The sequence below is a fragment of the Oryzias latipes genome, chromosome 23 (genome assembly GCF_002234675.1).
Source record: "Oryzias latipes chromosome 23, ASM223467v1".
Classification (NCBI taxonomy): Eukaryota; Metazoa; Chordata; class Actinopteri; order Beloniformes; family Adrianichthyidae; genus Oryzias; species Oryzias latipes.
This window is the reverse complement of record NC_019881.2, coordinates 20,852,882-20,878,849: the sequence shown is the minus strand read 5'-3', so window position 1 is coordinate 20,878,849 and position 25,968 is coordinate 20,852,882. Positions and strand designations below refer to the sequence as shown.

Below are 25,968 nucleotides of genomic sequence, written 5' to 3'. Positions count from 1 at the left end.
CTAAGGGGCCAGTGTCCAGCATGTTTTATAGTTAACCTAATTTTGAAGATCCTTTTTGGCTAAACACATCTAATCCAGATATTTAGCAGGATTTCTGGAAAACCAGCACCCTGACACCCCTGGTTTATATACTCAAGCATGTCTGCTGAGTAAAGTTTTTTAAAGACTTGTAATTGCAGAGATTAGCTTCTCTTATCTTTGTTTTGCGTCTGTTTATCTTTAACCACGAGTGAGAAGAACCAGCTTCCACTGATTCACACCAGTGGTTTGGCAGATTTTTAAACCTGATGCCCTTCCTGACACAACCCTGTATTGCATGCGGACCGGCACAGTGAGACCCAGACATGGGGGGCCCTTTGTGGCTACATAGTTGGGCAGTAGCGCAAAGGGTCTTGCCACAGTGCCCATACTGAGAATCAAACCCTGGTTTCCCGTGTGCCAGTCCTACACGGGGCCAACTGAGTTGTATGAGGTTCCATTTGTGCCAAAAATCTGTTTTTGTGTCCACTGTCTATGTCTTTGGTCGTCTCACTTTGTCGTCAGGACTTAGCAACCGTTGCTACTGTCGATAGCTCCGGTCGTTAGCTACTGTCGATAGCTACGGTGTTTGCTACTGTCGATAGCTACTGTCGTTAGCTACGGTGTTTGCTACTGTCGTTAGCTACGACGTTTCCCCGTGTTTTGTCGTTAGATGTTCTCGTTTTTCAAATTTTGCCAAAGTCGTCAGAAAAGTCCTTTGTACGGCCGGTAAATTTTTTCCTGTACTACCACGGAACGAAAAAGAAATGTTTATCAAAGCAGACGTCAGGGTTAACCATGACAACACGTTTTTAAGATGAACTTTATTTTGATATTCCCTCAAACGCGTATTGCCAGAAAGGGTGGGGGTGGGGGGGGTGGGCATGCATACAACGCTTGAAACGAAAACAAAGTGGCGCATTACCGCCACCACCTGATCTGGAGGCGAACTACTTCTATTTAACGCGGAGAATGACACATAATAAATATGAACATTTTACGAAGACTATTTATGAATGTGCTGTGTTCTGATCATGAAAAACGTGGTTGATTTATTAATAATAAAATTACAAACACATTGGTGTTGATTTAATGTATTTGTTCAGAAATAAACCCTCAAGTCATTAGTCCATGGCAATATTTATTTTTTTGCCGCTGAACGATTTACGGGGGCCTTGCAAGGAGGCCTTTAAAATATCTTTGATGAGTTACCTTCTCAAATTTTTGTGGGTCGAGTCACTAATTATGAATATAACAGTCGAAAACTGACTGGTTTTTGAGCTTTTCTTTTTAATCTATTTATGTGACCATGAGATGGCGCACTCGGGACCACATAAGGCTCTTATTAGCCCGTCTGATCCTCGTTTATCCATCAGATTTGTAACAACATATTTTATAAAGATCAGTCATTTTTCAAAATAATTTGAAATAACAGTTTCATCACAAGATTAAATTAAAGCCATACTCTAAATAACTTTAAACGGGAACGTGAAACCGTTGTACGCTGCACCCCCCCCCCCCCCCTTTCTGGCAGTGCGCGTTTGCAGGATTGTCAATAAAGTTTTTTTTTTTTTTAAAGTGTTTTGTTTCGTGATAATACGGGAAACAATTTATCGACCGTACAAAAGACTTCTCTGACGACCTTTGCAAAATTTGAAATACAGCAAGATCTAAGGACACGACATGGTGAAAGAACGCAGCAAACGACACTAGCAACGGTTGCTAAGGATCTTCCTGACGACACGTGAAACGACGTAGCAGACGACATTAGCAACGGTTGCTAAGGATCTTCCTGACGACATGGTGAGACGACGTAGCAAACGACACTAGCAACGGTTGCTAAGGATCTTCCTGACGCCGTAGTTAGACGACATGGGATAAGGACAATGACAAAGATAAAGTTTAAGGATAAAGCAAGCATATACATCACAAAGTTAATACAAAGTAATAATCAAAGAATCATGGACATGCAGAAGATATTGCTTAGTAATACATAGACATGAACCAATGTAAAATGAACTCGTTCAATAGACATAGACAATGAGCCCAAAGCATAGACAGTGGACGCAAAAACACGATCAGTAGACATAGACAATGGACCAAAGACATAACAGTAGACGCAAAAACACATTTTGATATTTTTGGCACAAATGGAACCTCATATTTTTGCGTCTACTGTTATGTCTTTGGTCCATTGTCTATGTCTACTGATCGTGTTTTTGCGTCCACTGTCTATGCTTTGGGCTCATTGTCTATGTCTATTGAACGAGTTCATTTTACATTGGTTCATGTCTATGTATTACTAAGCAATATCTTCTGCATGTCCATGATTCTTTGATTATTACTTTGTATTAACTTTGTGATGTATATGCTTGCTTTATCCTTAAACTTTATCTTTGTCATTGTCCTTATCCCATGTCGTCTAACTACGGCGTCAGGAAGATCCTTAGCAACCGTTGCTAGTGTCGTTTGCTACGTCGTCTCACCATGTCGTCAGGAAGATCCTTAGCAACCGTTGCTAATGTCGTCTGCTACGTCGTTTCACGTGTCGTCAGGAAGATCCTTAGCAACCGTTGCTAGTGTCGTTTGCTGCGTTCTTTCACCATGTCGTGTCCTTAGATCTTGCTGTATTTCAAATTTTGCAAAGGTCGTCAGAGAAGTCTTTTGTACGGTCGATAAATTGTTTCCCGTATTATCACGGAACAAAACACTTTAAAAAAAAAAAAATCTTTATTGACAATCCTGCAAACGCGCACTGCCAGAAAGGGGGGGGGGGTGCAGCGTACAACGGTTTCACGTTCCCGTTTAAAGTTATTTAGAGTATGGCTTTAATTTAATCTTGTGATGAAACTGTTATTTCAAATTATTTTGAAAAATGACTGATCTTTATAAATATGTTGTTACAAATCTGATGGATAAACGAGGATCAGACGGGCTAATAAGAGCCTTATGTGGTCCCGAGTGCGCCATCTCATGGTCACATAAATAGATTAAAAAGAAAAGCTCAAAAACCAGTCAGTTTTTGACTGTTATATTCATAATTAGTGACTCGACCCACAAAAATTTGAGAAGGTAACTCATCAAAGATATTTTAAAGGCCTCCTTGCAAGGCCCCCGTAAATCGTTCAGCGGCAAAAAAATAAATATTGCCATGGACTAATGACTTGAGGGTTTATTTCTGAACAAATACATTAAATCAACACCAATGTGTTTGTAATTTTATTATTAATAAATCAACCACGTTTTTCATGATCAGAACACAGCACATTCATAAATAGTCTTCGTAAAATGTTCATATTTATTATGTGTCATTCTCCGCGTTAAATAGAAGTAGTTCGCCTCCAGATCAGGTGGTGGCGGTAATGCGCCACTTTGTTTTCGTTTCAAGCGTCGTATGCATGCCCACCCCCCCCACCCCCACCCTTTCTGGCAATACGCGTTTGAGGGAATATCAAAATAAAGTTCATCTTAAAAACGTGTTGTCATGGTTAACCCTGACGTCTGCTTTGATAAACATTTCTTTTTCGTTCCGTGGCAGTACAGGAAAAAATTTACCGGCCGTACAAAGGACTTTTCTGACGACTTTGGCAAAATTTGAAAAACGAGAACATCTAACGACAAAACACGGGGAAACGTCGTAGCTAACGACAGTAGCAAACACCGTAGCTAACGACAGTAGCTATCGACAGTAGCAAACACCGTAGCTATCGACAGTAGCTAACGACCGGAGCTATCGACAGTAGCAACGGTTGCTAAGTCCTGACGACAAAGTGAGACGACCAAAGACATAGACAGTGGACACAAAAACAGATTTTTGGCACAAATGGAACCTCATACAAAAACACATTTTGATATTTTTGGCACAAATGGAACCTCATAGAGTTGCAGCAAAGGGTTAAGTCCAGCCTCCAAGACAAAGAGGAGGTTCTTTTATTAAGTTAAAGTGAAAAAGCAAAACCTGATCTCACACTACTTTTATTTAACAAATCATCAAAATGTCTTTAACTTTTAATGATGAAACTTTAGAGCAGAGGTGCCCATTATATATCTATATATAGAGAGAGATATCTCTATAGATATAGGAAATGTTCTGGCATGAATATATGTTCACATTTAAACAGTCCTGCATGCAGATCGTCCGTGTTTAATCTGGTAGAAGCCGTGTTTTTGCTCCTATCAGTGGATCGGTACTGGTTCTGTTGTGTATGATGGAAAACTCGGTAACTGAATGAAGTGCTGATGGTCAGAAAGTAACGCCAGCATTTTTTTTTAAAGCTCACGTGTTCACTAAAACACTGGAGGACTTCCTCTTTTCGTGGTTAATTTTTCTCTAATTTTGTCTTCTTTGTGGTAAAACGTCGAGTCCATAGTTGTTTGTTTCAGGTGTTGAACACGTGTGTGTTTTTATGCAGAATTTGACAAAAAAGACAAACTGTTTTGGATTATTTCAGAGACGAGATAAAAAAATAACTTTTTTAAGTGATCATTTAAATACAGTCCAGGTTTATTTTGGCCTCTAAACCACAGATCAAGACAAACTCTTTCTGAAACGTACCATAAAGAACATTTCCATCATTAAAACATTCATTTTGGTGTTTAGATGCCTTCTAAAAGTCAAAGAAATAACAACAGATTGTGATTTTGATTATTACTCCATATTTAAAATTTTATACATTTTTATAGAATCAAACTTAAACGTATTGAACTTTAATCACATTTTAGATTCCTGGTTTTGTTCAGTGTCATTTAAATTAGTTAGCATTGTTCAGCTTTTATTCCTTTTTTATTGATGAATAATGATGATTTTAATTAAACATTTTGTTAGCATGAATACCTTTTTGGTTGAGATTTCATTTTTATTTTGGTCCTTGTCTCTGCTCACATTTTGCTGACTCAGCTGTTCGCGTTTGGAAGTTTCCTTCTCCATCCTGGTCCACGTCTCTGTTTTCACGTTTGTCTGAATTAAGTTTGGAATTTTATTTACTATAATTATTTTGACAGTTTGCTTTTTTTGTTGTTTGTTCATTTTGAGTTGCGGCAATCAACAGCGGCCAAAAAATAGAAAAAACTAATTAAATAAAATTTAAAAATAATTCAAAGCAGCCACATTTGACCCTGTTGGTTAAACCGTCAATTCCTGTCAAAAGACATGAATCTGCATTCATTTTAAATTTGTCCATTTTTAGGCCAACATTGTATTCAAACGAAGTTGTCGACTTATTGACTGTAAATATTCTTTTAAATATGGTTTAAAAAAAGCTGACATTTTTAGTCCACACCATCATTTCCTGACACGTTTGCCCAGCATCGCTGTTATTTTAAGCTAATTTCCTGTAGTTTATTTCAGTATTTAGCTTAGAGTTTGTCCATTTTTACTTTTACCCATTCAACGTGTTTTTACTGAGCATTTGTTCTTGTTTTCATTGGTTTAGCTCACAGCCCTTAAGCATTTGTTATGCTTTATTATTTATTATTTCGCTTAAAATCTACTATTTTGGCGATTGTTCTGATTTGTTTAGCTTCCTTCTGAACACTTGTCTTGAATTTTTCATGCAAACATTTTAGTTTAGCTCCATTTTTCTTTGCTGTTTGTTGTTATTTTTGTTTTGTCTCAGCATGTTTTCTAGTGTATTGTAACCATTTTTGACTTTTGTTCTATATTTTTTTTACTCGGTTGCTTTTTTTTTAGCATGGATTAAATAGTGTTGTTACTTTAAATAATCTGTTATGGGCAGATTTAGTGAGGGTTAATGGCCTTCGAAGTGTGCGGTTATCACTTTTTAACGCACTTCGCGGAAGCCTTTCCGTCGGACGGTTCAGGCTTCCGCGAAGTGGGTTAAAAAGTAATAACCGCACACTTCATAGGCCATTAACCCGCTTATACCATGGTCACTTACAAAGTAATACATATTAACCAGGTTTTTGTCCTTAATTCTTGTTTTTTTTCTTCGATTTGGATCGCTTTTCTCACAAAAAGCGGACTATACGTTATGTGATGCGGCGCAACGCGCAGCACCACCGCTGTAGTCAAGTTTCGGCAATACATATATGCTGATCGTCCCGATGGCTTGAATAAAGCATCAGTTCAGAGAGAAAGTTAATCTCTTGTCGCTTATTTTTGTCCAAATGATGAAGCTAAAGGTTGTTTTAAAGAAGCCGGCGCGGTGATACAAAACATTTAAGCTAGGTGACCGGAACTTTTTTCACAGTGGGGTTATCAGGTTTTAATGCACACCCAGCAGCCAATCAGAAGCGAGTATTCAACCGAACCATGGTATAAATCTGTTAAACCACTAAATCTATTATTTTATTGTTGCTTAATCTTTCATTTTGCCCTTTTTAAAAAATTTCCTTAAAATATGTTTTTCACTAAGCTTATTTAGGATTCTGTTTTTAACTGGGCAACGTTTTTAATTATTATATTAATTAAACCTGAATATTTGCAGAGAAGCTTTTATTTTATAATTTGTCATCAATTTTACTTTTTTTTCAGCTTAAAAAACATAATTATGCAAGGTCCAAATTATAATTCATCACTATTAATTTATTCCAACTTTTTCTGTTATAAATTACATTTTTAGCTCTGACAGCCTTTTATGTAAATCTAATATGTAAAACCTAAAGGCCCGTTCACACCGGGACGAATTTCGCCGGCGATTTTTGCCGACGTTTAACGCCTCGTGACTAAACAAATGAGAGTGTGCACACCGACGCGAAAAAACGGCACGTGTCAAAGCGTCAAAAAAAAAAACGCCTGGGGTTCGTTTTTTTTGTTTTTTTTTGACGCCTCGCGTCGAAATCTATTCGACCAATGAGAATGGCGCTTTTGCACACGTGTCTGGAGCTTCTGAAGTTACAGTAAAACACAACTTGGGGGCGCTCAAACACAAAACTGCCTTGCTGAGCACACATACCAGCGAAGAAGATAGACGCCAAGTAGCGTCTACACTGCTGCTAAGAAATAATGACGGACATTCTAAAATATCCCCGAACCAAGCACCAGTTGGAGCTACTGGTGCTGGAAATATTCATGTTTTCTTTGTATGATTCTGACAAGCGCGTAAATACTTGCTCTCTTCTTCTGAGTGAAAAGCGACTTTAAGAAGCGTAACGTTGCGCAGCGCCACCTTGTGTACAGGAGTATTTCTGTTTATATGAAGCGCCATCTAATGTCAGGGAATGAAATTGCATGTTCGCTCGGCTCATCGTCAGCGAAAATCGCCTGGGCGTGAACACAAAAAACGCGGCGAAAAACGCTGGCGAATAACGCCTGGCGAATATTCGTCCCGGTGTGTACGGGCCTTAAAGCTTTCTTTGCCTCGTTTTTTGCTTTTATTTGTATAATATCTCCCCAGAGGTTTAATTTGGAGCTGTAGGGAAGCACAAAATGTTCATTTTTAAACGTAAGGCTGATAGTTACGCTATGTTTTTTTCACTTTTGATATTTAAGACGAAGCTTTTTGTTGCTTTTGTCTCGATAAAGGAATAATTTAGCGGTGGTTTCCTTTGAGGTAAACTCATAGAAATCCTCATTTCTTTTCTCTTCCTGTCATTTAAGGTGAAATTATGGACGAGTTGTGAGATTTCTATCTAAAAGCGAGCGATAAGAAACCGACAGTCGATGAAACGTGGCATCAGCAGACTACTGGGAGATTTGGCGGTAAACAGCGCTTTTTCACAGAAGACAGGCAAGTGACAGACGTGTCCCTTCACATTAAAAGACTGAAGGTTCTTCAAAATTGACCAAGCCGATGATGGACGCAGGTCACACTGGGAATCAAAGCTTAGTGGCGGCGATTATATAAGTAGAAATGTCAGCAGGATTTCAATACTGACGGCCGATTGACTTTTTATTCCAGTTAAATCTCAGAATAAACATTGTTTTAGCCGCACAAACGCTAGTTTGACAGCTTGACACGTGTTTTAAGAGGTTTTTGAGTATTTATTAGAGGTTGATATGATCAAGCCAATCAATAATTAACAAGTGGAAATAAAAAAATAATAATCACTACAATATTTTTGAATTATTTTAAATTAAATAGTCACTTTTTTTAAAATTTGACCCATTTCCTGGCTGCTATTAACTGCTGCTTCCCAAAAAGAACAAACATAATTGGTGTAAAAAACTTCACAAGCCCTGAAGAACATTGTTGTTGGGTTGCGCCGCATCACGTAACATATAGTCCACGTCGCGCAGCACCACCGCTGCAGTCAAGATTCGGCGATATATATATATATGCTGATCCTCCCGATGGCTTGAACAAAGAGAGAGAAAGGTCACCTCTTACCGCTTGTTTTTCTCCAAATGATGAAGGAAAAGGTTGTTTTAAAGAAGCCGGCGCAGTGATACAAAACATTGATACAAAACATTGATACAAAACATTGATACAAAACATTGATACAAAACTTTTAAGCTAGGTAACCGGAACTTCTTTTTTCACAGTGCGGTTATCAGGTTTTAATGCAGCCAATCAGAATCGAGTATTCGACCTGACCATGGTGTAAATTTATATATGTATATATATCAGTGACGTGCAGTCAGGAGAGGCAGGTGAGGCTGTGCCTCACCTGTCATTATGGGAAGAAAAGAGAAAAAATAAATTCAATTACTATATTTAATCAGTAATTCGTGCTTTGCGGTCATTTTCCATTTAAATGTACCATTTTGGGGTGTTTTTTCTTTTCAAAATCGCTGAATTTCCGCATTTGCCGTTCAGATACTAAGAAGTGACGTGCGATGAGGCACCAGCCCGCTGAGCCTCACCTTGGATTGCGCAATACCTATGCAGTCAGACGGTACTGCTGTCTCTCTGTATGTCGGTTCAATCACTTGTACTATATGAGCTGAGTTTACATAATTTAGCAGATGTATATGATGTACAGTGTTTGTTTTTATAAATAACTGTATGTGAGGGACGTGTTTCTTGTGCTGAGCGCTAAACGCCGGCAAAAAAGCCGCTGGGTGAGGCCAGCAGTTCTCGTGCCTCATGTTAGGGGGCGCCGGTGAGCCCTGAGATTATGACGCTAAAAAACAATAGAATAAGTGATAGCAAGCGACAAGTCATTTTCTTCAGAAGGAGCGGCGTATGGACTTTATTTACAAGTAAAGGTAAGACGATAATAAGGTTTGTGCCTTTTTCTATGCTGCAGTTTGTATATGAAAAAACACGTTGAAATGATATTTTAAACAAAACACGTTAACTGTTGTCAATCAAATGGTGAATAAGTTACTCAGTATGGTTCATATGTTTGTAAATCTGACTGATGACGTCAGTGCCTCACCAGCCATTAACCTCACCGCACGTCACTGATATATAACTATATATATCTATAATATATATAGTTATGAATATATATATATAAATTCTTAACTATATATATAGTTATAGTTATATATATATACAGTTTGTCTTTATTAGTTGTTTTGTGATTGCTTGAAATAAACTAATTCCACATATTTAATGCTCATAGTTTGAGTCAAATGACAAAAATCAATCAGTGATTTAGAGAAACATTTTTGATTCCAAACAGCTCCTATGGAGGATTTTTATTTATAGTTTTTGTACAAAACCATCTGCATCTCCGGTGGCGAGCGGCAGACAGGTGATGGCGGGTTGCAAAGTAATGCAGCTCAGGCTTTATTCGTGTTTATCTGCTTAAATTATTATGGGATGCTAATCCCATTTGTTAAAGATCCTTCTCTGTTCATTTTTGGGCTGTTTTGTGGGGAAAATAAAATGTTTCTGCTCATGATGTGAACGTCACCTGTTGGGATGTTCACACCTGGACATTTGTTCTTCAAAAATGTTCTGCAGCACATTTAACTGCAGGTTTTGTGGGGCAGCTTTTCCATTTCTAAGATATGTGGCTTTATTACACCAGAGGATAACTAATCGCAATGATCAGCAGCTGCAGGTTAGTTTAAGAGGTTTAGCTAAACCTAGAGGGTAAAGATAGAAATAAAACTTTCATTTGACTCGATTCAAACAGTTTTTAGGTTGTTTACTGGGTAAAGACTCAGGGAGGCAGTGGGATTGTTTGCAAAAGCTTTTATTTTGCTGAAATGAGCTTTATGTTCACATTAGAAACACTTTTCCACTTCCTGTCAGGTGGAGTTTCTATTAACCACAGAACAAAATATGTTTGATGTTTAAGCAAAAACTTTTTTTGTAAATTTTCTTGTTTTTTATAAACGTTTTTATTTTTTTCAATCATCTTTAATGATCAATACGAACATGAAGATTCTTTTGTTTGTGTTTTACAGAGAAAGGTCAGATCTACAAGCAGAAGAAGCCGACCATGTACCCGCCGTGGAGCACCACGTTCGATGCCCACGTGCACCGCGGACGCATCATGCACGTGATGGTGAAGGACCGGACGGCGGAGCTGAAGTCGGAGGCCACCGTGCCGCTGGATTCGCTGGCAACGCGATGCAAGAAGGAAAACGGGAAGCTGGAGATCTGGGTTAGTGCTGCAGGGAAACAGGGAGACTCGGTCCTCATCCAGACGTTTCTGGTTTCAATGCAGGAAGTAAAGAAATGCAGGAAGTAAAGAGAAGCAGGAAAAGGTTCAATTATTCCTAAATTAGGAGCTTTTCCTCCAGTTTTGATTCAGTTTTGAAATCCTTTGCTCCATTTTACGATGACGTCATGTCTCTGTAGTTTTTACAGATAAATAAAATACACTTATCATTTTTATGTGAGTGCATCCAGAAAAATGGTTTTATTTTGAAAAGGTTAGCTGGAAAAATACTTTTCGGAGCCAAATTTATCAGAAAAAATCAGACCACATTGGTGTGGTTTATTTTCTCTTGTGATGAAACCACATCAGACCAGATTATGGCTGACCTTTAACCCAGATTACCTTCTTTTTTGTTCACAAAGGATGGTCCTTCAAAAAAACAAGTGTTTTTCCTGCAGGTGAAGTCATCCACCTGAAGCACGGCAGCTGCATCGCCTGCAGGCGCAAAACAAGCCGTCATCAATTATTAAAGCCCACGATGAGATCTGAAGGAAAAAAGTTCAAATTAAAGCCACAAATGGACAGAAAGTGTTTTTCTTCTTTCAGGAAAATGATGAAACTTGGAGCCTGAATGAAAAATTAGTTTTGTTTAACACATTCTTGTGGCTTTCTTCACATGTATTCACAAAATGAAAATTGCATTTCTGAGTATTTCCTTATTTAAATCAGGAGCAGATGAAAAAATTCCGTATAAAAATAAAACATAAAGAGTGGGCGTGGCCAAAGTCTCCCTGCTCTGCTCCATTCTGATGCATCCACCTGCAGACAAATAGATGAACATCTTTCTTTCCTCATCTGAGCTGTAATCTGGATCTAAACTGTACGGCTGGACCGCTCCGATATTGCTCACCGTTCTTGTTGCACTGCTATAGTTAGCATAAGCTAGCGGGTGAGAGTGTAAACAGAGAGCTCTCTCTCTGACTATGTTCACATCGGGAGGGTGACGTGCGAGCTCTTGAACACAAGTTCAGCCCATGATGTTCACACTGGACTAGGAGTGTGAACATGTCCGCCACCTACAGTTGGAAGAGGCTAGGTCACTCCAGGCTTTTTTTCCCCAGCTCTATTCCGATATATGAAAGTCTTAGTGTCGGAGAATTCCAGCTGGACACAAACAGCAATTATTCATTTCTCTTTCGTGATCAATTTTCAAACGTTTGGCAAATAACCGCCATCCATCCATTACTACCAAATCCCAGTCCCTGGTAGGTCAAAGTTCGACCTGGTCAAACTTTCAATGGCTGCATGTTTCATACATGGAGCCTGAAATAGGCCTTAAAAATGTGTGCAGACTATTGAAAGTGGTCGCTCCACCCTAACAGTCCCACCTTCTACTGGTAATGTTTGGAGGGCATGTAAACCAAGGAATCATGGGAAATAAGCAGAGGCTTCCTTCTGCGCCTGCGGCCCTAAACTTGTGCGGCAGCATTTCTAATGGACTCCTGCCACTCTGCAGAAACTATGTCCTGGAGAACAACACAAATTTTGTCTAAAAACAGCATCATCATCATTAAAAGACGACTGGGGGCGTTTTGAACACAGATCAAAAGATGATCGGAGCGGGACTTGAAAGAAAAAAAAACTGCTGCCCAAACTCAATCCTGATCTAATTTCAGGTGTAATCTGCTGATTTTTCATAAAACAGAATGTTTTTCATTTGAATTCTCTTCCCTCCATCATTGTTTCTCCACTCAGATTTATTTCTCCTTGTCTTTGTTCTTTTGGTTTCAGCTGGAGATGAAGCCTCAGGGCCGTCTGCTGATGGAGGCTCGATATTTTCTGGAGAAAAGCGGTGAGCGACACGAGCCAAAATCACCCCCTCAATGAGTTTTGAAAGCGTCCCTCTCTTATTAAATGAATCAGCGTTTCGTGTGCGTTAAATCTGAGCCGGCGGAGCTCTGCGCTTTCGCTGTCTGTTGGCGTTTTCCTGGCGTCCGATGCCTGAGAAGCCACGGAGAAAAGGACGAAGCCGCTGAAGCACAGCTATTTTTACAACGGCCTGAGTGCTCAGAACGACAGGTGTCTCAGAGAGAGCTGGACGTCATCTCCTCAAAAAAAAAAGGAGCAGAAATGTAAAACGTTTCTGAAGCAGAAGCTCAGGAACTTCTGAGTTTCATCAGTCTGACTCACTTCAGATGATCTGCCGTCATGTGGTGGTGGGGGAGTGACTAACACTGCAGCAATGCTGGGAAAATGAAGGTGTGAAACCATGAGGCAACGTCTGAAACGTCTGCTGAGGAGATGAAACTGATGAGCCAAGGAGAGCAGAACGGTCCTCTGAGGTCCGGTTCTGCTCGGACCGCAGTCCGGACGAGGTCTGAAAAGGTCCAAACTCCGGAAGACGGTCATGAGTTTTCAAACAGAAAAAAACATCTGACGGGTTGAAATATTTGATCAAACAAAATGAGGCGTGGAGGTTTGATTGACAGGACAGCGGCAAAGCCTGTTTTTACCGCTGATCATAAAGCCAGCAGGTCACATGACCTGATACTCTTTAGGGTCGTGGTCTCCAAAGTTTTTTTAGATTTTGAGCCCATAACTGTCAAAGTGGAAGCTAAACAAATCAGAAAGCTACTTCAGATTCGTCCAACTTTGAGGTGTGACGGATAAATAAATAAAAAAAAGATCAACAATAATCGTGAATCCACCGTTTGAAAACTTTATTCTCAATAAAGATTTGACAAAATTGTCTCTAAAGCAGACATGTCAAACATGAAATTAAATATTGTATTTATTTTTTTTGAATGTAGGAATCATATCTTATCTTTGTTTAGGGGAAAAACCCAAGTTTACTAAAGATTCAGTAACAACTTTTCTTATTTTTGTGCACATTTTTTGTTGAATATTAAAAAAAAAAATTGAAATTAATAATAATAATAATAATAATAATGGATTGGATTTATCTGCGCTTTTCAAGACACCCAAAGCGCTTACATTGTGTCCATTATTCATTCACTCCTCATTCATACTTGGTGACGGTAAGCTATGGTTGTAGCCACAGCTGCCCTGGGGCAGACTGACAGAGGCGTGGCTGCCATTTTGCGCCTACGGCCCCTCTGACCATCACCGGGATCATTCATGCACATTCACACACCAGTGTAGCCACACTGGAGGCAAGGAGGGTGAAGTGTCTTGCCCAAGGACACAACGACATTTTTGGCTGGTGGGAGCGGGGATCGAACCGCCAACCCTTCGATCATTGGACGACCCGCTCAACCACCTGAGCCACTGTCGCCCAAATTAGAAAAAAGGATTCTATGTAAGTGTACTACTAAAGTGTAGTACTAAAAGAAAGGCAGTATGCTTATTTTACTTTTTATATACTCTCTATATACTGTAAATTTAAAGTATTCCAGTAGTCTGCAGAAGTATTCAGTTTGTATACTTCCTACACTACACATGCCATAAATAAACATCTCCACTATTTACTTTGCGTGTGTGTGTGTGTTTTCAGACGCCGTGGGTCAGACCGCGCCCAACCAGGTGGCCGAGCAGGAAAGTCTGTTCACCCTCCATCAGCGGCGCGGCGCCTTCAAACAGGCCAAAGTTCACGTGGTCAAGTGCCACGAGTTCAGCGCCACCTTCTTCCCTCAGCCCACCTTCTGCTCCGTCTGCAAAGAGTTCGTCTGGTACGACCGCGAGCACCAACGGTCGCCGTTTTCTTCTGCACCAATCACCACAGCTGTTGTGTTTTTGTCTGCAGGGGCCTCAACAAGCAGGGCTACCAGTGCAGACGTGAGCGCCGCTTCTGTGCACGGCCAACGCCACTTTAAGGTCATTTCTGCACCTCAACTCTCTCTTCTTTCTTCTAGAGTGCAACGCGGCGATCCACAAGAAATGCATCGACAAGGTCATCGCCAAGTGCACGGGCTCAGCCGTGAACAGCAAGGAGACGATGGTGAGGACGCCGTTCGCCGGAGGTCGCTGCCTCCGTTTCCAGATTGTAACGACGTCGACCGTCTGTGTTCTGCAGATCCACAAGGAGCGCTTCAAGATCGACATGCCGCACAGGTTCAAGGTGTACAACTACAAGAGCCCCACCTTCTGTGAGCACTGCGGCACGCTGCTGTGGGGGCTCGCCAAGCAGGGCCTGAAATGTGAGGGTGAGAGGCGGGACTTTCTACCACATCACCGCGACTCCGATGGCGTCTGAATCCAAATAACATGACGAAGGATCCTCCATCATTTGGTCCAGATCCCTACAGAAAAATACACGATATTTACTGTTTTATCAAATGTAGCTTTAAATTTTGCAATAATTGAATTATAACTGCGTCTATATGCTTCTACGTATAATTATTAAACATTCGACAGCAGCACATAAGGTTCCTTTCAAAATAAAACCCACCTTGTGTCAAATAAAGTCCTGCTGCTGCAGATTCACCTCAGGACAGTCAAACATGACTTTTTCTATCCTGATTTAGTGAAACATCAACATTTTTCTCCTTTTGCTGTCGATTATTAATAACATTCCAGTAGAATTCAATTAATTATGAAGAACTATAAACATTTGTTGTCATTTTTTAAGATGTGAAACACAAAACGCACAATTCGGAGTCATTTTTAACCGTTTAAAACTGGATTTTTTTCAAAATTTGAACCATTTTAGTGTAATTGACCAAAATAAAAGACTTTTTTACATATTTTAGTTTTCATTAACTGTAACCTTAACATAAAACTAAATTGTTTTTAATCCTTTTAAACTGGATTTTTTCAAAACTTCAAACATTTTCGTGTAATTCATCAAAATAAAATACATTCATATAAAAACACTAACTTAAGGACATTTTTACAGAATATCTGTGACAGTAAATTTAAAATCTTTACCATCATTTTTGCTCATTTATAAACAGAAATGACAAAACTTTAACTAATTTTATGATAAACACAAAACTGAAAATCATTTTTAATCATTTTAAACTTCATTTGTTCCAGACTAACTATTTTAGTGTAATCTACAAAAATAAGACTTTTAGTTAACCAATTTACAGATAAAATCACACATTTAAAGAACATTTCTACAGAATGTGTTGCTCAAGTTTTCAATCCAAATCATTCAAAAAATGAACTCATTAAATCTGCTGCAGACATCTGCCACACAGATGTGGTTCCTCACATGGAAGTGCAGATATCAGTGAGTTTTAACATAAGAGGCTTATGCTCCATAGAGATAATTTATCCCTGAATCTGCATGGACTCGTTCCGCGTGACTCGACAGCTGACGCCGCCGTCGGTGTTTTGCTCTCGCCGCTAGAAGGACGCTGCAGCTGCTGCTGCTGCAGCAGGTGTGAGGAGTCCGGTTCCTAAACCGAAACGCAGCCATGAAGGCAACGACACAAACACTAAACAAAAACGTAAACATGAGAGTTTTATTTTTCATTGGATTTAAAAGTCCACTAAATCCTCACAGGATAATCTCCAGATTATTTCAGGGACAAAAAGATTTGTTTATTTGATTTCTAAGTGTTCAAACGTGTGTCACAGCCTTAAATCTGTCACAGAGCAGTGAGGACGTTTCTGTGTTTCTGCTGCAGAGTGCAGCATGAACGTCCACCACAAATGCCAGAAGAAAGTCGCCAACCTGTGTGGCGTCAACCAGAAGCTGATGGCGGAAGCTCTGGCCGTCATCGAGATCAAGCAGCAGGTCGGGCGGAGAACGCCAAGAACGCCGTGGACTTCTCTCTGAGAAACCTCGTTTCAGCGTCGGTTTGATTCCCTCACAGGCGAAGACTGGCAGAGAGAGTGAAGTCTACGTTCGAGAAGGCCCGGTCGGTATCGGCCAGCCGGGCGTGGTCCGAGCTCCGTCCGGGTTGGTTATGGGTTTACCGGCCTCGGCAATGCCTGCGACCAAAGGCAAGAACGCTCCGACGAACTTTCCCAGATCGGTACCAGCAGCTGGCGCGGCTGACCCGCTTGGTTCTGCAGATGTGCAGGGCGTGGCGTGGGAAGGACCGGTCTCTGAGGCGGAGACGGAAGAGCCGCTGTACGCGGTTCCCAAGAAGGACCATCAGCTCAAATTCGCCATCGAGGACTTCGTCCTCCACAAGATGCTCGGCAAAGGCAGCTTCGGAAAGGTGAGGCAGAAAACCCGGTTGCTGGTTCAACACTCTGTCAGTCTGCCCCGCGTCTCCGTTTTCACACACACTGAAGTAAACACTGGTTTCTTGTCGCCATGACGACGGGCTTTTTTTCCGAGCTTTGCACCCGTCGGTCGGATCCACCAGGTCGCTGAATTAGAATCCTTTGAACTACAGCAGAACATTTGCTCCCTTCCATTTTGGCCCTTTGACTGAAACTCCGCCCACTTTCAAAACGCCCCACCCATTATCAATCACATCGCTGTAAAGGTATATGATGTCTCTAACATCCCTCCCTTCTTTTCTCTTCTTCTTTTAGGTCCGGTCCAGCAAAAAAAAAAAAAAAAGTACACAAATATAATCAATCTTAATGAAGTTTAGCCTAAAATACAAAAGGAGTTTATTCAAATAGACACCTTGTGTGTCAAAAGATTCACAGCACCATGTTGTAACAGTAAAAAGTGTCCAACACAAAAAGCCTTCAGCTCAGAACTGATTGCTCAGCTGTTGAACATGACAAGTAAAAAAAAAAAAAGGAAAGGTAAACGATTGGCTAGAATTCTACGGCAAAATGGAATAGAAAATAAATGGCCTTGTCTGAATAGAAGGTTTTTGGACGTACCGCTAGTTTTCGTATGTCGGTTTTGGTATCCATCCCTTCATCTCGGTCATTATCTTTTCAGTTTTCTGGACGTTTCTTTGTTCATTTTGTGCAAACAGTGACTTCCTGTCTGTGGTTTTTATTTTATTTATATTTAACACATTTACACATTTACTAAAATGAAATAAATGTTTGTTTATTTGTACATTTGTACATTAAAAAGCACCTCTGCAAATGGAGCCGAGCGGCTATTTTTCCTCTGAGATTCTCCTCATTCTCCTGCGCAGAGCATTAACTTGATAACAGGCTAAGAAATGTGAGAGAATGTCGCTCCACGCAGACACCTGCTGAACCTGTACACCTGTAATTCCAGGTGTTTCTGGCTGAGCTGAAGCGGAGCGGACAGTTCTTTGCGATCAAAGCTCTGAAGAAAGACGTGGTCCTGATGGACGACGACGTGGAGTGCACCATGGTGGAGAGGAGGGTGCTGTCTCTGGCCTGGGAGAATCCTTTCCTCACGCATCTTTACTGCACCTTCCAGACGAAGGTGACCAGAACCACCACTGTGACCTTCACTGCCCCGCCCCCGCAGGCGTTCACCTGTCTGTCTGTCTGTCTGTCTGTCTGCAGGAAAACCTCTTCTTTGTCATGGAGTATCTGAATGGAGGAGATCTGATGTTCCACATCCAGAGCTGCCACAAGTTTGATCTGCACAGAGCCACGTACGGAAACATGCCATGTTTATATAAATATGTGTGTAAATATACAAATGAACACGAATCTGTATGTATTTATCCAAAAAATGCATTTACAACATTGAGAACGTTCAGTCTATGTTGTACAAACAGACGGTTGAACACTTTTGGGGGTTTCCACGGCAAAATTAAACACTTTCTGTTTTTGCCTACCAGCTGGGTAGATGGTTGGTAAGGTGAGAAGCTACCACGCAGGAATCCAGGGTTCGATTCCCGGATGGGAATAACCATGGGGGCAATTACTATATCAATGGCGAGCAATTAACATCACCTTAACGCTCACTGCTCCCCCAGGGGACGGGTCAAATGTGAAGAAGAATTTCCCTTCATGGAATAAATGCAGTAGAAAAATAAAAAAAAACATTTTCTGCAGAGAAATTACTAAGTTGGTGCCAAATCGATGAGGTTGTGTTCATTAAAATGTTAGCAGTCTTTCGAAGTGAAAATCCAGAGATAAACACAGATTTAGGCTCCAGAGTGGTCACGTTTGTGTTAACCCTTGTGCTATTCTAGGCACTTTAACACTGGCAGTTGGGTCATCTAGACCCACTAGACAGTGCTCTAAACCTTTTTTCTTCAATGATTTGTGATCTTCACTGGTGTCCATGGATTACATGAAATCTTTCCACCTTTATCCACCTTTGTCATGGTAGGGGGAACACGTCAATGGAAGGGGGGGGTCATCTATGATAGCACAAGGGTTACAACAGGAACATTTTTATTTTTTAAGGTGGATCTATTTTTAAGGTGGATCTAAATGTCTCCCCTTCAAACGGCTCTTCTCACCGTGTTGTGTGTAGTTCTATTTACATTCCTTAGGCTCTGCTGACTGTCTAAAGTTGTTGAAATTCTGAAAAATGTGACATTTTCTGAATCCAGAGACGGTTCGGTTCATTCCCAGTGTTTTCTCCCGCAGCTTCTACGCCGCAGAGATCATCTGTGGGCTGCAGTTCCTGCACGCCAAAGGCATCGTTTACAGGTACGGACAGATCCTGGATCTGCACCGCAGGCTATGACGCCGGTCTCATACCTGTTCACGTCCCTCAGGGATCTGAAGCTGGACAACGTGCTGCTGGACTCGGACGGCCACATCAAGATCGCAGACTTCGGGATGTGCAAGGAGAACGTGCTGGACGCCTCTCGGACCTCCACCTTCTGCGGGACGCCAGACTACATCGCGCCAGAAGTGAGGAAAGAAGTGAGGAGCTGTGGGGGCGGAGCCTGGAGGCCGGCTGACGACTGTGATGTTTGCTGCAGATCCTGCTGGGTCAGAGGTACAACAGCTCCGTGGACTGGTGGTCGTTCGGGGTGCTGCTGTACGAGATGCTGATCGGTCAGTCGCCGTTCCACGGCCGCGATGAGGAGGAGCTGTTTCAGTCCATACGAACAGACACGCCCATTTACCCCACCTGGCTCACCAAGGCTTCCAAAGACCTTCTGGTCAAGGTCAGTGACCCTCCAGTGACCACGAGAACAGCATTTTATGTAACATAAATTCCGGACTACAAAGCGCACCCGATTACAAGCCGCACCCACACATTTTCACGTGATTAACTACTTTTACACATACACAAACCACATCGGAGTATGAGCCGCATTTATTAGGCAACATGGTTAACCTGACCAATCACATCCTGACCACCAAAGTAAGTGTGATTCATTAGCACACTGTGGAAGGAGTCAGCCTTGCCTCAGGCTCATGCAATTGAGTATACCCACACCTGCCAAACAGCATGCACCTCTATTCTGTTCACAAGTTCCTCAGTTATGGTTTTTTTGATTTTATTTTTTTAGTTTTTTTTTTACTTATTGACAATCTAGGTATCATACATAAAATTACAAACAGTAACCATATAATCAACATTACATCCCTCAGTTATGAAGAGGAAATATACATCCGCGATCTCCCATTTCCTATGAGTCTTAGGGGCTAAAGGCGGGGCCAACGCCCGGCTCGCCACACTCTTGTACGTGTTTAAGAATGAGCAAGTAGCAGCAGTGCATGGAGGGGTGAACGGGAAAAGCTCTCCTTCCGCTTGTGACGCGGCAGCGTTATGGGAGTAACAGGGCTGGTTAAAAAAACACACCGGTAAAATACAGCAGCGGCGACTGAAAAGCGAGCGCCTCAGCGCGATACGCGCGCCTCCTCGCGGCGCGTGCGTCAGAAGTTTCCTTCCACAACAAACACTGTTGCTCCGCGGACGCCCCGCGCGCTCCCCTTCCTATCTTCTCCGACACCTCTGGCCATGGCGGCTTCAAGGAGGAACAAATCGTGTCTGTGCAGAGCAATCGGACTTGATACTGTACGTTTTGTGTATGAGGGGCGGATGCGCTGTTACGTGTGGGAGCCATCAGACTGCCATCGGCCCCACAGAACATGTCTCCAGCTCACACGGAGGCCGTGAGCTTTTCAATGCAAAACTCCGGTCAGTCCTTAGAAACCGTAAAAACAATCACGTGGATTTGTGTTTCCAGTCGTGTCCCGGCAAAATAAAGGCTGATGTTATTCCCACATATTTACGTGCACCCAGCCGAGTCACTATGACTCAGAGGTCAATTCACTCCTGAGCATGCACTGTTCTCTCCGTCACGCAGCTGACCGGCTTTTCCAAACCCGTTGGTGATGGTGGATTTTTTCACGCTGCTTTTAACGATTGCTTTTAACTTGAAAGCTTCATCATATTGTAGTGGCGGTCACGTGCACGTTGGGTCTAATGGCACCAAAGGATTCTGGGATGCGGCCGGGCATGCGTGTTTCTTTTTGTTGAACCATGACTGAAGTGTCTAAGACCTGAAGTCAAGTCCATGCTGTTTGGCTGTTTAGAGGTGTGTTGAAAAACAAATGACTTGCGTTTGGTGTTAGATAAAGATTTCAAACCATTCACTGAGTCCGTAAGTACGTACACAGCGGCCGCCAATCAAATCCATAAATTAGCCGCGTCACTGAATAAGCCGCAGGGCTGTAAGCGCAGGAAAAAAGTAGGGGCTTATAATCCGGAAATTACGGTATTTTATATGCAATTATTACGCAAGTCTTGCACAATTGTGTGATTTTTGTAAAGTTTGTTGCTTCCATGTCTAACTGAGTTTTTCACGCATGGACCACAGATGTGTGACTTCTATGTCACGGATACGGCGCACATATCACGGTCAAATTACATCACTGACGTACAAATCACTGAGTTTCATAAAACAGCACAATAATCACAGACGGTTGATGTTCTACATAGATGTACGTGTTCTTTGTGTGGTTTGTTCGTACCTCTGTGGTTTTTGCGTGGTTCATTCCTGATACATCAGTGAAAATTTCATGAAAAGAAACCACTTTTCGCACATTTATTCACGTATGACCAATTTTCATCCATGCGCAAAATGTACAGCTGTGTGACACAGCTTTAAGCCAAGGCCTTAATTTATGTTCTTACAGTTTTTCTCAGTCGCTTTAGTACAATTCTCAGATCAGAATTGAAGTTTGCAAATACGTGTGTCCATTTCTCAAAACAATTTGTACAAACAGCAAAACACTATGGATTTCTTGCAAAAGCCTGTAACTTGCTCAAAATCTTTAGTTCATCTCTCAAATCTAAGTCTTTATGTCATTGAACATGTCAGTGCCATCAGAATGTCAAGTCCTTGTGTCATTGTCTACGAACAAGACAGTCAAATTACTTAGTCATGTTGTCAATGTAACTGTGTAGTTTAGAGGGAAGTTCTGATGTAAACTATGGCTAAAGTTTGATGACAATTATTGTAAAATGTAAGTTACACCTTTTTTGTTTGATTGCAAGAGACTGGACAAGATTCACATTTACACTTTTATTGTTCATATTGTAATTTGTTGACAGACCATGTCATACCAACATAGAAAAAACCCACTGCAAACAGTAACACAAAGGGAAAAAAAGATAGGACAATATTCTGTCCAACAGTACAGGCAGTGCAGTAGGAATTGGTGTGGTCTTCCTACACCTCTTGTCGTTCCTGTATATAATACAGCAAAGAGCAGAGAATTGTACATAATCATTTGCATGGATGTACCAAAGCAATTGCAACTTGTTCAAAGAAGTGAGAAACTGCTTATATGATGTGCACAAGTGACATCATGATGTGACGATTGAATAAATAGTTTTGGGAATTTCATTCTGATCTGAGAATTGTACTAAAGCGACTGAGAAAAACTAAATCTGATCAAAACAAATACTGCAGTACCACCAACAACCACTAGAGGTTGCAGAAGGGAGCACTTTCCCATTGACTCCCATGTTCAAAAACTTTACTGTGTCCAGTTTAGTTTAACTTTAGAACACTTTTGCTACAAAAAAAAGGTAAAAGTAAGTTGTCATAATAGATCAAAACATGACAACACATGATAAATTAGAGTGGTTTGAAAACATAGGCAGTTCCTAAAAACATGCTCAAAAATGACTGAAATTTGAGAACAAAAAATTCCTAAAAAATAATAAAATGATCCTAGAAACTTGGGGCCTCATTTATAAACGTTGCGTACGCACAAAAGAAGGCGTACGCCACTCTCTACGCAATAGTTGATATTTACAAAAAGCAAACTTGACGGGGAAATGTGCGGTCCTTCACATAAGCTCTGACCCAGGCGTACGCACAAAAACGGGTGAAATGAGAAACGGCGACACCGTCGGCAGATGGAAGAAACACGTGAAAGTGAAAATGACAATACTGCCTCTCAGAAATAACATGAAGACTTCACAAAGCAAATCTTACAATTAACAGCCTACACGAACACCCGTTTGATCGATCAGCAGTGAAACAAACAAAAAAAATCAAACGAAAATTACAACAGAAATTCAAATGAACACTTATTTGCAGAAAGAAAAGTGAAATATGTTCTGCAATATTGGCATGTTGTGCAATTCATCCTCATAAATAATATTTAACAGAACGAAATAATGTACAAAACTGATATTCCCGTCAGTGTGTCCGTCTGGAGGAGCAGACAAAGGTGTGGGCGTGCGGACGGACGTACTAATTGTCCACTGGGGAAAGTTGTTTTCAGAGCAAAACATTTCTTCATAAGCTATGGAAGTATGGTATTCATGCATATGCCTTTAGTTTGTTTTATTTTTGATAAAACAATGTATGGCGTATGTCTCAACCATTCAGAAAGCAACAAGAAATTACATTTGCGCTGAACAATTTCCCATTTCCACGTCGATTATTACCGACATCTGCAGCTTGTCAGATGTAATTAAATGGAGGGAAATAAAATGCCCCATCACAATGTGTAATGACGCACAATGGCTGATCTTGGGCTCTTAGAAGATGAGGCAAATGGAAGAATTCAGAGTGAACGCATCTTTAGACAGCAAGAAGACTTGCTGGCGAACCAGGACGAGTGGCTTATGAGCCGATTCCGACTTCCTCGAGCCGTCCTGTTGGACTTCTGCGGGCTTTTGGGCAGAGGAGCAATCGGAGGAACCACGCGTGTCACCCGGTGCATCTGGTGCATCTGGCGCACACCCAGTGATAGTGAATGCTCTGGGGTAAAAAAAAAAAAAAAAAAAAAAAAACAGAAAAAGTTTGATGCATAATAATGACTGTGGACTATAACATTTTTATGTTTTTCATTTGTAATGTTGATTTCATTTTCAGTTTAGGATTTTCTGGTAGAAAAACATTTTAACCCTTGTGCTATCTTAGATGACCCCCCCCACCCTTGCATTGACGTGTTCTCCCTACCATGACAAAGGTGGATAAAGGTGGAAAGATTTCATGTAATCCATGGACACCAGTGAAGATCACAACTCGTTGAAGAGAAAAGGTTCAGAGCTCTGTCTAGTGGGTCTAGATGACCCAACTCCCAATGTTAAAGTACGGTTAACGCCGTCCAAATGTTTAGGTGGGCGGAGCAAAGGCGGCCACATGTCTGTCCAAACTTTAGAGCCAAACAGCAGACAAACCAGAGCAATTCGTCAGAAATGTTTTAATCGACAGTCACAGAGAAAACGCTGACAGCTGTTGTGTGTTTGACCCGCAGCTGTTTGTGAGAGAACCAGAGGAGCGGCTCGGCATGAAGGGGAACATCCGGCAGCACAGCTTCTTCAGCGCCACAGACTGGGACGCCCTGGAGCAGCGCAAGGTGGCGCCGCCCTTCAGACCGACTCTGGTAGGTTTACAGCTAAATCGTACACGGAAAAACCCCAAATAAGTCTCAAAACGTCATCTAAAGTAGGCTTTTGAAACAACTTTTTAGAAATAAAAATGTATTTTATGCCATTTTTTCAAGTACCTGTGCTGCTTTTCATGTCACAGTGAACCTGCTCACCTTTGGTGGTAGTTAAACGTGCAGCTGGAGGTGCAAACCTCAACGTTTACGCCTCACTTTCTCACAATCGGCTTCCGTTTCAAAGTTTTAGAGAAAAACCCGCCTTCCTGCTGCTCTGCTGCACGCCGCGGCGTTCACTGCCACGGGAGAACGCGCTCACAGCTTCTAGAAGTTTCCAGATATTCAACTTTGTGACTCAGTTTCTTATTTTTGTGGTAAATTAGAAACTCTTTTATTTAACCCAAACTTCAAACAAAGAATGAAAAACACACATTCTCTGTTTTGACAGTAGAAACTAGTGGTTTTGGGGAAATGGATCTCAATCTTATCGATTGAAATGCTGTCATTGCCATCTTTATTTACGAGCGTCTGACTCTTGTTTTCCACTTAAATGTCCGACAGCTAATTGGCAGCAGCGCACAAAAACAACAATATCTCGCACTATGCTAAATGTTCGGTCTGCGTTTTTATGAGACATGCCATACGGAGTTTTTACAGTGTCATAAAAACATGGATTGCATTTTCAGAGTCCTTATGAAATCATGTTTTTTTTGTCATCCATGGTGAACATGGGCGCTGGTGTCAACGTCGCCTTAAAACATTTTGTTTGGATAAAGTTTTATCTATAAAGTAGAAAGCAAGTTTTTATTTTGAAACCCGGAGCCGTTTCTCCGGCTTCTTGCTGCGTTGTGGAGGGACGGACGTGAGACGCAGGCGATGAAAACGTCCATGTGTCAACACAGACGGACCAGAGCAAATCACAAGCCAAAGCGCCTGAGACTCATTTGTGTTGGAAAATAATCTACAAACTGTTTTGCATTTTTCTGATAAATATAAAATAAAGCCCCCCCCTTGTCTGTTCGCAGACGTCGCCCAGCGACTGCAGCAACTTCGACAAAGAGTTCATCAACGAGAAGCCGCGGCTTTCCTGCGCCGACCGCACGCTCATCAACAGCGTGGACCAGACCATGTTCAGGAACTTCTCCTTCGTCAACCCCGGCATGACCCGCATGGCGGCGCGCTGAGCGCCAACAGACTCTGAACCTCAAACCCGGACGGACTCCAACGCAGAACGGAGGAGGAGCGTCTGACCCGACAAACCCGTAAAGACTGTACATAGGTGTATCTCTGTGGCTGTGGTGTAGTGACCTGTGAAAACCGTTTACACTCATTTCATCCCAACAATAAAAAACGTCACTCGACTGCGTTCGATTCTTTCCGTCCGGACGCCGCGGCCTCACACCTCCTGCTGTCTCGCAGGAAGCAGAGGCGTTAAAAACTCACTTTTTCCACCACAGATGTTTTCCAGAGAATGTATTGATCAGCTAAGAGTCTGCTCTTTGGTGAACGACTTTGACGCCATCAAAGCAGAAACAAACATTTAAACGATGCCGAGATTCTCCAACTAAACAAACTGCAGACGAAAGCTGAGGGTTATAAATAAATCCTTAAAGGAGAATCCTAGATATCATTTAGCATCTAGTTAGGAGTAAAATGTTAGTGTTTTGCATAATTGGAAATAAATTCAGGTTAAAAATATTTCACATTTCAATGAAAAAAGCTTGAAAAACCCTTTTTACAGTTTAAATTCATTTCTTGGTTCCTGAAATTAAGAAAATCTGTAAAAACTTCTAAATCAATTATAAGTGATATTTCTGATTATACATTTAGCTAATCATAAATATTTAAATTACAGTG

General features: G+C 41.3%; 1 protein-coding gene across 2 annotated transcripts in view; it reads left to right on the top strand.

The window, feature by feature from the left end:
- prkcq (protein kinase C theta) overlaps nucleotides 1-25,472 on the top strand; it is a 38,198-nt gene extending 12,726 nt beyond the window's left edge. For both annotated transcript variants that reach the window (XM_023952246.1, XM_023952247.1), the window contains exons 3-18: nucleotides 10,283-10,482; nucleotides 12,271-12,331; nucleotides 13,994-14,168; nucleotides 14,243-14,274; nucleotides 14,352-14,437; nucleotides 14,513-14,642; nucleotides 16,074-16,183; nucleotides 16,263-16,392; nucleotides 16,465-16,613; nucleotides 17,591-17,764; nucleotides 17,848-17,939; nucleotides 18,889-18,951; nucleotides 19,020-19,158; nucleotides 19,230-19,418; nucleotides 23,983-24,111; nucleotides 25,137-25,472. In XM_023952246.1, the coding sequence (XP_023808014.1) occupies nucleotides 10,283-10,482; nucleotides 12,271-12,331; nucleotides 13,994-14,168; nucleotides 14,243-14,274; nucleotides 14,352-14,437; nucleotides 14,513-14,642; nucleotides 16,074-16,183; nucleotides 16,263-16,392; nucleotides 16,465-16,613; nucleotides 17,591-17,764; nucleotides 17,848-17,939; nucleotides 18,889-18,951; nucleotides 19,020-19,158; nucleotides 19,230-19,418; nucleotides 23,983-24,111; nucleotides 25,137-25,295 (2,018 nt within the window). In that variant the 3' untranslated portion in view covers nucleotides 25,296-25,472. The remainder of the gene's footprint in view (nucleotides 1-10,282; nucleotides 10,483-12,270; nucleotides 12,332-13,993; nucleotides 14,169-14,242; nucleotides 14,275-14,351; nucleotides 14,438-14,512; nucleotides 14,643-16,073; nucleotides 16,184-16,262; nucleotides 16,393-16,464; nucleotides 16,614-17,590; nucleotides 17,765-17,847; nucleotides 17,940-18,888; nucleotides 18,952-19,019; nucleotides 19,159-19,229; nucleotides 19,419-23,982; nucleotides 24,112-25,136) is intronic.
- Nucleotides 25,473-25,968: the final 496 nt, after the last annotated feature.